The sequence below is a fragment of the Elaeis guineensis genome, chromosome 13 (assembly GCF_000442705.2).
Source record: "Elaeis guineensis isolate ETL-2024a chromosome 13, EG11, whole genome shotgun sequence".
NCBI classification, from domain to species: Eukaryota; Viridiplantae; Streptophyta; class Magnoliopsida; order Arecales; family Arecaceae; genus Elaeis; species Elaeis guineensis.
Window position 1 is genome coordinate 8,276,794 of NC_026005.2, and position 12,891 is coordinate 8,289,684.

The window sequence follows — 12,891 nt, forward strand, 5'->3', positions numbered from 1 at the left end:
AAGGAGGGAAATATTTCAGGGTGCCTGATAGTTCATCTAAAATGTTCCATGGGCTTAGATGATGCTGGCTTGGCAAGTCTGCAATTCAACCACACCCTTGTATGACAAATTCTTGCAAGTTACACAATCCCCTTGTGCCACTGACATAACTTTTCCTTTGTACAGCAAGAGAGCCTCCTAGCATTGCACCATTGACTGATTTGATCAGTTGTGCAATAAAACTTCTTAAAATCTCCGAAGTTGGAACTGGAAATTATTATTTTGAGTAGAATCTTTGGAATTCCTATTTCTTTTTTCTCCTTGCAATCTCAAGATTCTCTCCAATGCTGAACCTTCTCTTTGAAGCTGCCAAATACCTCTTACAAAATCTCAACTACCAAACTTGAAAAAACTTATATGTAAGGATAAATATAGAACCATGATCTTGAAATTGATGACCTTCAAATGTAGCCAAGTATTGAATTCCTCAAATAATTCATCAAATTTACTTCTGTCTGCAGAAGCTTCAATTTATGGTTCATTTTATTTGTGCATGCTAATGGAGAGAAACATTTGCCGAAGCTCTTTGTATTGAAGCAATTTGCTATCAGATTAAGTGCTCAGCATCATAAGAAATAATATCAAAGAATGGAGCTTTTTCTTGGTTCATTTTATTGGGGAATCACACCAGCAGTTCAGTAACCGGCTGGAAGACCGCCTTTTCTTGGGTCACTTACAGCAGTTAGCTCGCCAAACTTAACCCCATCATGCATCTTCGAGTTCTCCAGGCTATGGACAATAAACTGGCATATGGTACCGCCGGCTAGGCCCTGTAGGACATGGCCCTTCTTCTGTAAGTCTGCTCTTGTTGTAGCAGGAAGTTCAAAATGGTCTCCTGTTACTGTTGTCCAATTCTCATACTGAACCACATTTGGGATGAGCTGCACAAAAGAATTAAATTAAATTTGAAAGCTTATGGAACTTGAGCACGAAGAACATTAAATCAAAGAAAAAGAAGAATATACTAATCTTCATCTTTGGAAGGTCAATTAAGGATCTTCTAAGAAAAATCCTAGACCAATCCAGATATATTATTTGGACAAAGTGCATACTGTACTAAAGAAGCTCTTTGTGAAAGATGAGAAAGAAAGCACGTACAAACAATATTATGACATGTACGAACACATCTAACTTTACCAAGAATCCTTTTGGTGTATATTATTTGAGAATAGAGAGGTGAATTGTAAATTGGATACTTGGGAGAAAACTCTGGGGATCTAGGGCTTAAAGTTAGATACAGACAGACAGACAAGAACTTAGTGCAAATTTATCAGTAGCACACAAAGAATATGAAACAGTGGACTGACAAATGAGGATGTCTTGCAAAGAATAATGATGCATCTCCAGACTGCCTATTGATTGTTGAATGGCATTGAGAGTTAAAAGAAAAATTTCATGGGACCATTATGAGGCTGGTCTACGCTAGTGATTAAAATGTTTGACAGTGATGAAAGCACTAGCACAGGTCACTTTAACCAACACGAGGATGCTGCAGCAAATATGTGGTAAAATAAGTATAGATACAGGTAAACTAAAAAAGTATAGAGATGGATACATACCTATAAAGCATGGGAGTAGCATTTTCTAAAATGAATTTTGGGTAACTGTTTGAAATGGTCTGTCCAGGCATAACACAGACCAGAAACAAACCTAATGGGTCTTATATGAAAGTAGTGAATCAGATTTCAACAATCTCTATGTCAAAGAATCTTGACATTGTGTAGGAGCTAACAGTATCTATTGCAGTCAAGGATTCATGGCTCAGTACGTGAGGTATTGTCCACTTTAGCCCATAGGCCTCACGGTTTTGCTCTACAAAAGGTGCTTCACGTGGAATGACTGATCTCTTCCTATATAAGCCAGAGTCCTTCTTGACTTACAACCAATGTGGAACTAATGATCCTCTTCCTTCTACACTATAACATAGTCCTCCAGTCAAGGAAAAGTCTGTATATGGACAGGAGGTGTTCTCCTTCTTATTTTTACTATAGATTGGTATACGGGCGGAAGGAGCCCCACAGTTGCTGGGGCGGTCTCCTTCTTGACGCGCTACTGTTGCAGCCAAAAGCTTATGGCTCAGCACGTGAGGTATTGTCTGCTCTGGCCCATGGGCCTCACGGTTTTGCTCTTCAAAAGGTGCCTCATATGGGAAGGATAATCCTTTCCTATATAATCCAAAATCTCCCGTGACTTACGACCAATGCGGAACTAATGATGCCCTTCCTTCTACACCATAACAGTATCCATTGTTAATACTTCTAAGAAATTAGATGTGCTTACTTGCACATGTCAATATGGGATGCTAGTGTGCTACTTGATCCGATTGCTGCAAGGTCAATGAAGCATATTGGAGAAAGAAATAGACTAAAATGTACTTTAGTTTTTACTTATATTGATGCAGAACATAACTATTAAATGTAACCAGAAATCTTTTTGATCTAAATGGGATGGGATATTTAGATGAAAATCCTTTCCGAAAATGGCGAAAAAGGTATCTGTGTGCATGCTTTGGGGTGGAGGGATTGTAATGAAACCTGATGATAGGTTCGGGGAGCCATGACAGAAGATAATGGATCCATTCTCTTTGCAAAATGATTCAAAAATACTTCAGTAGTCCCAGCTATGATCATAGCTCCTCCACTTGCACCTACCACAGCCCTCAATTGTCCATCCTGCAAAGGTAGAAAACAAGGATAGCAAAGTAGTAATAATTAGTTCACAGTTGCTGAACTCTAGTATGTTTAATTATGCAAATATTCTCCAAAATCTAGAATTATTTACCTCTTCAAGGTTATGCATAAGGAGTCCTTTTTTTTTTCCAACTAATTTACTTTTGATTTAAGAATCTGCTAATAAGTCTCAATTACAGCAGAAATCACTTGCAGCCAGTGCTTTTATCAGAAAAGGAAATCTCACTATCAAAAGATAACATGATTCACCTGGAGGGGATCAAGGACCATCTCTTGGATTTCACTCTATGTAGATTCTTAAGCATCTTTTTTTTGCTAATCTTGCCTTTGTCCCTTCACCAATCTTGCATTTTGTTCTCAGCTTCTCCGATTTATGGTTTTTGACTGTTTATCCAGTCAGCTTTCATTCACCATTTCCTAAGTGCCTCTACCATCCTAGGGATTTATGCTGCTCAAAAGAAATGAGCATGAGTAGGAGTTTGATAATTGTAGTTGCATGCAGCAATCAGGATGACACTAGTAAAAATAAGCATTTAACCCAGAGCTCTTATATAGGAAGATTATTGTGATTCCGGGATAATTTCTTCATTTGTTCAACAACTACATCCATTAAGGTTACTAGTTCGGTATTAATCTCATATAACTCACTTTCTTCTTGTGAAACTCTTTGAACTGGAAATTCCAATCATAATGTGAAGAAGCAGACTTTTACTGCCCTTTCTTTAAAATAAAAATACTATTTAAATTGCATGTCTGTTTGCATAATCCCCATTGATTTTTGATTCTACTTTCCTCCATAGGTTATGTCATGATATGTACTAACTGACTTGCTATGCTAGATCATCATGAAATGGGACAAGAATGCTCCAAGCATTCAAGAACAAGCAATCTAAAAATTAGCATGCTGTCTTCGAACATCAGGTTTAATATAAACTATGCATCAAAGATAATTGCTAGAATGAAGGGGAAAAGTACCTTAAGAACAATTGTAGGTGCCATAGAGGATAATGGCCTTTTCAATGGGCTGATGAAGTTTGCAGGAGCTGGTGGTGGAACATTAGCTGAAGCATTCTGAGGGATAGAAAAGTCATCCATCTCATTGTTAAGCACTATTCCAGTACTTGGTGAGAGAAACTGTGCTCCAAAGTATGCGTTGACAGTGCTGGTCATTGAAACAGCATTTCGTTCACTATCAACAATGCACAAGTGACTGGTTCCATGGTCATGGACAATATTCCACCTGAGCAAGTCAGTTCTTACTATTACCAGATGTCTATAAATTTAAATGCCTTTCTTGAAATTCATATATGAGGTACTGCTATACCAAATGATAAATATTACACATCATCCTTTTTAGTTTTTATGTTACAAAACTGTAAGCATTCATAGGCAAACATTAATTCTTCTTCTTATTTTTCCGAATTACAATGTTAACTACATTGAGTGTTAATATAAAATGTTTATCTCAACAAGCCACAGATTTTCATGAATAGAAAACTATTTGACCAGGATACTTAAGATCTTGTGTCATGCATGAAAGAAATGTCTCTCTTCAGTGAATTCTTTTCTTGTAATTGAAATGGATGATTTCATCTTACCACAATTTTAAAATGTTGTTGTGAGATTTAATGTTCTGCAACCTCAAGATGTTAGTTTTTGGAATTATATAGATAATATGGCCACCAAGGAAGAGAATTAGATTGAAGTTTCAAAGTTTAAGCATGATCCATATTTTCCTGGAATGGATCATTAATAAAATTAATGTCTCAAGGGAATAATCACTTCAAAATGAATCTCCCTAGATACCTACATCAAGTGGTTGTCACTGTTAAAAAAAAAAGATAAAAATTGAATTAGATAGAATATGTAAAGCCCATAGTTTGTAAAACTCTACCTTTAGTTTTCTATATTAAATCAACTATAACTGCATGCAGGAAGCTACGATCTGTAAGTTCTAATGTAATTGAGGCCATATTAGAAGATTAAATTTTTGTTTACCTCCCACCATAATGACTAGGATCAAAAGTCCTATTGTCAAAAATGGTTTTCTTTAAATTTTCTGCAAACTTGGTGGAAAGCATATCAGAGAGAACTTCTGTGACATTTACAAAGTCAGGATCACCAAGATTCATTCTTACAGCAAACATGTGTTTCAATGATTCAACAAGCCGATGAAGCCCAAGAGAGCCAGAAACACCTGAAGGAATTCCATATTGAGCAAGAATATTTAATATCTGTGCCATCAAAAAAAGAGGAGAGAAAAGGGAAAAAAGTGTTATAAAGTCAGTGTAAGATGAATATTTGTGATGAACACATGCTAAGACATGCAAAAGAATTGATATCGAGGAGTTTATTTTTAGGATTTTGACATGTTATATCCCTTTTATGACTCAAACCAGAAGCAGTTCTCTTTTCTTAAATAAAGACATTCAGGACCTGAATTCCTTATGAGCAGGACAAAATAGTCACTGCCATTCAACTTATAACTAACTTTAATAATCTTGTAATGTTAAATGATGATGATAGCCTTAATCCATCCTATTGTTATAATCGTAGAATATGAGCTGAGACATAGATCATACCAAGAGTTTGTGTTCTAATAATAGAAAAAAATATGGTTATAATTATCAATTGCATTAAAGAGATTAAATAGTTATTCATTACTCATTTGTTTTGGACAGAAGTGACAGTTTTGTCCCATTCATTACAAATTAAACAAAAAAAAAGGTCCTAGACACCCTTTTATAAGAAAAGAAGATGTTCTTGGATTGGGTTGGAAAAGGGGCACCGATATGCCAAAATAACTCTCTTTTCCCCCATTTTATTTTTAATATGTTAGACGAAGAATCCAAAGACTACATATATAAAAATCCAAAAACTATTTCTACTTTCAGACAATTTACCCAAGTGAAACTATTGAGACTTCCCCCTACTTGTTTAGTTAATATCTCAAGCTATTCAGAATTTTTATTTTTTTCGTTATATTTTTTTATTTGAAGAATAATCTGAGTTTGACATGCAACCTTATGCCAGAAAACTACTAGAAACATGTTAATGTTGATTTTATCGTACCACACAAAAAATATTAGCAATTATTCCTCCTCACAGCACAACAAAAAATAGCATGTATATCAACAAGTTGTACTTGATTTCTGCATGCATATGCACAACCCAGGAAGGAAAATTAAGGTCTTCAATGGTAACATATAACATGCACTCATTTTACAAGAATATCAGAGATTAAGAAAAAACAGTACAACAACAGCAAGCAGCAAAATATATAAGATGCTTGGCCAGTAGGCTGTGACTCTTTAACAATGATAGTTGGGATCGGTCAGTTATCCAAGCAGATTATGCAATCAAAATGCTGTGCTCAAGCTTTGTGAAAATACTCTATTATCCTGCATCGGTGCTCCATTTATGGAACAGAAGGGGCAAAAGAAATTAGGCCATCTAATTCTGGAAATCAAATGCACTATAATAAACAATATTAGTGTTTTTGGGTAGCCCAAAGAATCCATTTACAAAAACAGAACTATGGAGAGAGCTACGTAGTTATTGCATGATCAATTATTTTTTAGAGGGCTTGTTTACCAAATAAACAATCGTAGTTCTTTCAGAAGTCCAAAACAGCAATTTATGATCACTGACCAAGAACTAATGCACGGGAGACATTGTCATCATGTGATGGGTCACTTGTTTAAAGGGCATACTTACTGAATAATTCATCAAATCTGAATTATTGTACATGAGGCTGGATGCCTAAGCCTCCTTTATCTCCTATACAGATTTGCCAGTTTGAATTGTAGAAAAATATGCCCCTATGAAATCAGAACAAGGATTATAAAACTAGGGGATCTAAAATGGCATGAAATGGAGAGAACTGCAACTTATGTTCATCGCATGGATCAAAAATAATGATCTGTTGCTTGGAACTCCGTATAAAGCAGTAAAGCAATAGATAATAAGAATGATTTAAGAAAACACTTACAAGTATCATTCCTGGACCACCAGATGATGGGGGTGGCATGCCCAAAATCTTTAGCCCCATGAAATCTGCAGAGATAGGTTCCTTCACCTTTAATTGATATTTCTGCAAGTCTTTCATTGTTAATATGCCTCCAGACTTCCGAACATCTCTAACTAAGTTAATTCCAATGGAACCATTATAAAATGCCTGTGGTCCAAGGTTTGCAATAACTTCTAATGTATGTGCAAGCCTTTTATTATGACAAGTATCATGTGGCCGCAAGAGGCTTCCATTTGATGTAAACAAGTCATGCAGCCCTTTATCTGCAAAAATGCCAGAATTTGTTCTTTGCATCTGTATATACAGATAAGGAGATATTCTGAAGCCTCTACCAGCAATTTGTGCAGCCGGTTTTACAACCCTCTTCCATGGAAGCTTGCCATGTTGCTTCCAGGCTTCATGGAGACCTGCAAGTTCTCCTGGAATAGCTATAGAAAGAGCGCCCCTTGCTTTTAATGCAGCATTGCCAGCATACATGTTCTGCAGACATCATCAAGCTATCAGAATTGTTAATAAAGGGCATTGGCTCTCAGGTCCAGATACCAATAAATTGTTGAGGCTCATTACATGTCCTAGTTCTACTAGGATTTTTATTTTAGTTCAACTGGTTATCATGTCAAAAGATTAATCTTAATTATCTCAGAATTAATTGAGTTTTAGCTTCTTAATGCTGGTCTATAATTACTTTAGTGTGCTATCCTATACTGCTGAAGAGTAGCACTCAAATACGCCAACTAGAGTATGGGCTCTGATTTTTATATAGAAATTTCACTTTATGTAGACGACTTAAGAGGCGGATTTGTTGGTGAGTCTAAGTAGGAGTAGAATTCTTTGTAAGGGAACTACATATATAGCATTTTTGGTTGCTTATGCTATCGGTGAGCTGTCCTTCGGTAAGCTTTAATGCTCCATGTTGTGGGGCTTCATTATTGTTAGGGTTCCCACTTACTGATACTGAAGTTTGGTCCCATGCAACAAAGTCCGTCTGTGAGGTCTAGTAGCTTATTATACAATATATTGGAGAAAGTAATAGTATTTCGACAAGTGAACTTTGCAACTCTCTTATTTATTTAATTAAAATTTTTTATTCTCTCCAATTTTATTCTTTTTGCAAATATATTTTTACTATAGGGCTTGTTTATGGTATCTAGGCTGGACGATCTTATTCAGCAAGCAACAATGCCATTCTACATACTATCAAGTAGTGTTCAGGTTTTCTACATAAATAACATATGCTATAATATCTACTATTGTTATTCTGAATTTTTATTATTATAATTATAATTATTGTTTTATTACTGTCATCCTAATCATCATTACTACTACTAATATTATGAAATTAAGGTCCATGGGTTGCTTCAGACAAGCAAAATTAGGACTATGGCAGCACTAAGGCAAGGAACGGCAAGGAACAGCAAGAAAGGAAGACAGAAGAAAGCACAAAAAGCAGGAGAGTCAAAATCCTTGGCTACAAGTATTCAAGCTGAAAGAAACTTTAAGAAAAAAAGTTATTTTTCAAGAACAAGAAAGAAATGAGGCATGGGAAGCCCAGATCAACACTGGCCACATACATCCCTTTCAAGAAGTCCACTAACCAAAAGGTTTGCCATTCATCTAAGTATTGTGGTCCTAAAAAATTCAAAATAGCAATCTGATACTCCACATGTTCTGCAACTTGCTCATTGGTGAGGGCTGGACAGCACCCACTGAACGTCTACAACCTCTATTTTGTACACCTACTAGTAGCGCACGATCTTGGCTTAATAAGAGTTGGAAGTTGAAACTATTGTTAAATTTTGGAAAAACAATTGAAGAACCACCGATCTGCTTTCTTCAAAAATCTCCTTAGAGAGTGCTTGGAACCATCATTAAACTGTGGATAAACAATTGGAGAACCACCAATCTGAGATATTCGAAATTCTCTTTACAACTTCTCAGCTACTCATTCAAGGTTGCCTGTCACTGGCCTTTAACCCTCAGTCTCAGCATACACTCAAGCACAATAAAACTTTCAGAAAATATGACAATCTGACTAATACACTCTCCTACCTCAAATGACAGTCTTTGCATGCTATTAGAAATTCTCCCTTAAATGACTTTGTGGAGATAGATTCTTTCTTTTAAAAGAAAACTTTGAATTTGAGTACTTGTGTGTGGTCGAGGGGGTTGGAGGAGGGATGGTTCTTTAATAATGTTTCCCTATTCAAACTCAAATGATTAGAGGGGTTCCCTCTCGAAGGTCCATTTTATGAATCCACATGTAATTCATGATGGTGTAGACCTCTTTCCTTAATCAATGCAGCTCAAAAGTTTGTTTCTTAAGATTGGCAAACCAAGTCCCAACTCCCAAGCAAAGAAAATTTTTAAAAAATAAATGTTAGACTAAGTAAATTTGGTGTTATCATTTAGATCACGGTTCCTCGTTGGTTCTGCAAACTCTAGATTACATCAATATAAGAACAAGCATTCATCTCTAAGCAACAAAAGGAATATGCCAAAGACCAAAACTGAAACATCTACTTTATATCTTTGTTTTCTACAACTACCTGCAAGGCCTTAACTAAGAAAAAATAAAAGCACTAAGAGCTCCGATGAAATCTTACTCATGCATCTAATCCATTATACAAATCATAAATAGCTGTAATTTCCACAACAAGTCAAAAAAAAAAAAGTCTTCATAAAGAAAAATTTCTTTTTTTTCCACTTTCCCATCACGTACGGTACATCATATGAAGGGGAAAAAAAATATTGGAAATGTTTCACAAATACAAATTTTAATATTCGTTGATTCTGTTGCCACCAAGATACTAACTTTCCAAAATTAAAACTTTGGAATCTGCAAGTTCCACAAATTTAACCTTCAAAAGAGCTAATTTTTTCACATCCACAAACCTGTAAACTTATCACCACCAATCTACTTCCCCCAACAACCCCCCCCCCCCCGCAACAACAAAAAAAAAAAGGAAAATTCATTAACTGCAATTTCAATTTTACAAACTTTTCATAACCGATCTTCAAAATAATAATAACAATAAAAACAACATTCACATAACGACAAACATTATGACAACAATAAACCACGGAAACACCCCTAAAAACAGGAAGAAACGAACAGGTTGGTGGCCTTTACCTGCGAAGCCGACAAGGGAGCAGTCTCCCTGGAATCAAAGGCCTGGGCTTTCCCATTCGCCAACCTCAGTAGCATGAAGGCGCCGCCCCCCAGGCCACTGGAAGCAGGGCTGACAACACCCAAGCAGAGTGCGGCAGCGACAGCAGCATCCACCGCGTTGCCGCCCTCCCGGAGGATGTCCCTCCCGACCCTAGAGCACCGGCCATCGTCAGTGGCCACTGCACCGTGCCTCGATATGATCACCTCCGGCCGGTGGCCGCTCCAGCTCGAAGCTGGCCACGGCGCGACGAGGAGAAGGGCAATGATTAGCCAGAGGAGTGAGACGTTGGGAGAGGAGGGGTCGCCGGCCATGGCGGCAGAGAGGAGGAGACTGGAGAGCAGGGAGGAGTAGAGGGAGGCGAGGTGGACATGTCTCGACCTCTCCGCCCAACTTTGTACCGTTGGACGGGGCATAAATTCCAAATTTTGCGTGGCATGCTGAGGCGCCGCACGGATATTTGGGTAAAAAAATAATCATCCCGTGATAGTTGGTAAAAGAGTCAGATTTGTTGAATCGATGGTCGATGTTGCAGATATGGGGATATTCAATGAGAATTTGAAGTCTAGATTCAAAAAAGCTGGATATCTGGAAGTTTCTTGAAAATCCGAGGCCGTCATATGCAGTTAATTCGCCATTTCATTCTTTTTATTACTCCTCATTCAAAAGTTAGTATTTAACAATTAAAATAACAATTATTATGCTACAAATTTTAATTCAAAATTATATGATTCCTCCCCGCTCTCCAAAAGAAAAATTCCATTACAACGTTACCCACTGCAGAGTGCAAATAATGAGATCACCATGTAGGGCTGGAAATAATTTGATCGATCTAATTTTAAATAATTTTTTAAAATTAAACCGATATTTTAGTTCAAAAATTTTTTAAAATCAAATATTTAGCTAAATATACTTAATTTTTTCGGTTCGATTTTGTATCGATTCAGTTTGTTCTTGTAACTTTTCTAAATATTTAAACGATTTAAATGATATTTTAGTTAAAACAGATTGATCAATTTAATTTTTATTTTTTATTTCTTTATTATGATACATATTCAAGTCAAATTTGATCTAAATTAGATCACAATAGAATCAAATCAATATTTTAGATTCTTAATTCATATAAAGTACATAGCCTAATTTTAAATATACATATAACATAAGTATATATATAAATATGTGAAGCATGTAATATAGGTATATATATAAATATATAAAATAATGATATTTTAATTTTGATTTGTCATAAATCAATAAACTAATAATCAAACTGAAATATCGATTTTTCTATTTTATTCAACCGAACCGAATAAGTTAAACCGCCATATTTGATTCGGTTTGGATCGGATTGGACGGCTTAAGTAGTTTAATTAGAATTTTTTACACCCCTATTATCATGTTTGGTTGTATCATGATGGTCTTATATAACAGTGATTCTAAATCATCTCTACTCCTCAAATCATCGTCTAATTTAGTGATAAGATATCTATTCTTGAGGTCGAGAATCCAATATCATCCTAAATTATTGATCTTGGGCTAAAATTTGATGGCAAAAATTTTTCTTAGTTCAATGAAAAAATGATATATTAATATACTATTAATATATTATCTCAATATTATATATATATAATTATATTATATTGATATTATATATTATATTTATGATATATATTATAGTATAATATATTCTTAATCATATTATTATTTGATGATGTTTTTAAATTATAGTATAAATATATTATTGCACTTTATATCTATATAATTTTATTATTTAATATATTACTTCTATTTGCTTTATTTTTCTAATCCAAATAAACATTAATATTAAAAATTTATCTTATAAATGTAAATAAAAATATTAGTTTTGTAATAACAATTAATATATCCTTATAAAATTAATAATTTATAGGACTAATAAATATATTTTCATAGAATATATTAGTAATTAGTATATTATATATTTCTAGGATTAATAAATATGTTTTCATGGAATATATAAGTGGTCATCTTGGTATTATATGGTTAGTGATCTTGGATTCTCATTGAATATCAAATAAATTACTCATGGAATCTCGAGGATCTTTAATCACTAAATCATAGTCTACTAAATACAGTAATTTTAAATCAATGAGATTAAATCATTCTAAGATTCAAATCATCGATGATCTTGAATTATTATAGCAATTCCATTTAAGTCACCAAAAGCCATCTTATAGTAATATAATAAGCTTATATTTCTCTCATGTTTTATACAGTATAAAAGATGATGTTATCCAGGGAATAATGAACAGGTATATTTCATTTCTAATTACTATCAGTTATTTTTAGTAATTAATTTAATACTTTTTTAAAATGATAAATAATTTAGTACTAACTATTTTTTTGGAGCAAAATACTGACTTATGGCCATTGGGAGAATCGAGGATGGTTTTGGTGGGTGTTCGATACCTTAGAACAATGTCGTTATTAAAATCTCTATGAAAAAAAATGATGATAATGAATAAATCTAATATATATATATATATATATATATATATAGAAATTGAAAGAAGTTTAGCTAGCCATTTAGGTTGTCCATGTAAGCAATATATTATCACCTATTAATACTATTTAAATCAAAATCAACCTGCAATATACCACATGTCTAGAGTCTCCTGCCTAATAATTCTTAATTCTTCAAGTATTAAATTAAAATATAATATTATTAAAGTTTACTTATGTAATTTAAATGATATTCTTAAAATCAGATATTATTATCCTCTTGAAATAAAAATCTATATATATATATATATATATATATATATATATATATATATATATATATATATATATATATATATATATATATATAGTTGAGAATATAAATAAATATTATTTTATTATTTATATATAATTTTTTTAAAAAAATAATTTATTATGGGATTTAGGACTCATGCGCAATGCACAGACTTAAAACTAGTTTCTA

General features: G+C 34.1%; 1 protein-coding gene across 2 annotated transcripts; it reads right to left on the reverse strand.

The window, feature by feature from the left end:
- Positions 1-447: 447 nt before the first annotated feature.
- On the reverse strand, positions 448-10,367 carry LOC105033021 (glutathione hydrolase 1). Of its 2 annotated transcripts, none has more exons than XM_010907653.4 (6): positions 9,890-10,360; positions 6,721-7,239; positions 4,728-4,963; positions 3,705-3,969; positions 2,574-2,711; positions 448-920 (listed from the first exon to the last, which is right to left on the reverse strand). In XM_010907653.4, exons 1-6 carry the CDS (start codon positions 10,340-10,342, stop codon positions 675-677), a joined length of 1,857 nt encoding a protein of 618 aa, XP_010905955.2. In that variant the 5' UTR covers positions 10,343-10,360; the 3' UTR covers positions 448-674. The 2 variants fall into 2 exon arrangements, 1 of the variants encoding a protein (XP_010905955.2); XR_012136454.1 differs by lacking the exon at positions 448-920 and adding an exon at positions 2,979-3,177 and having other exon boundaries at positions 2,576-2,711; positions 9,890-10,367.
- Positions 10,368-12,891: the final 2,524 nt, after the last annotated feature.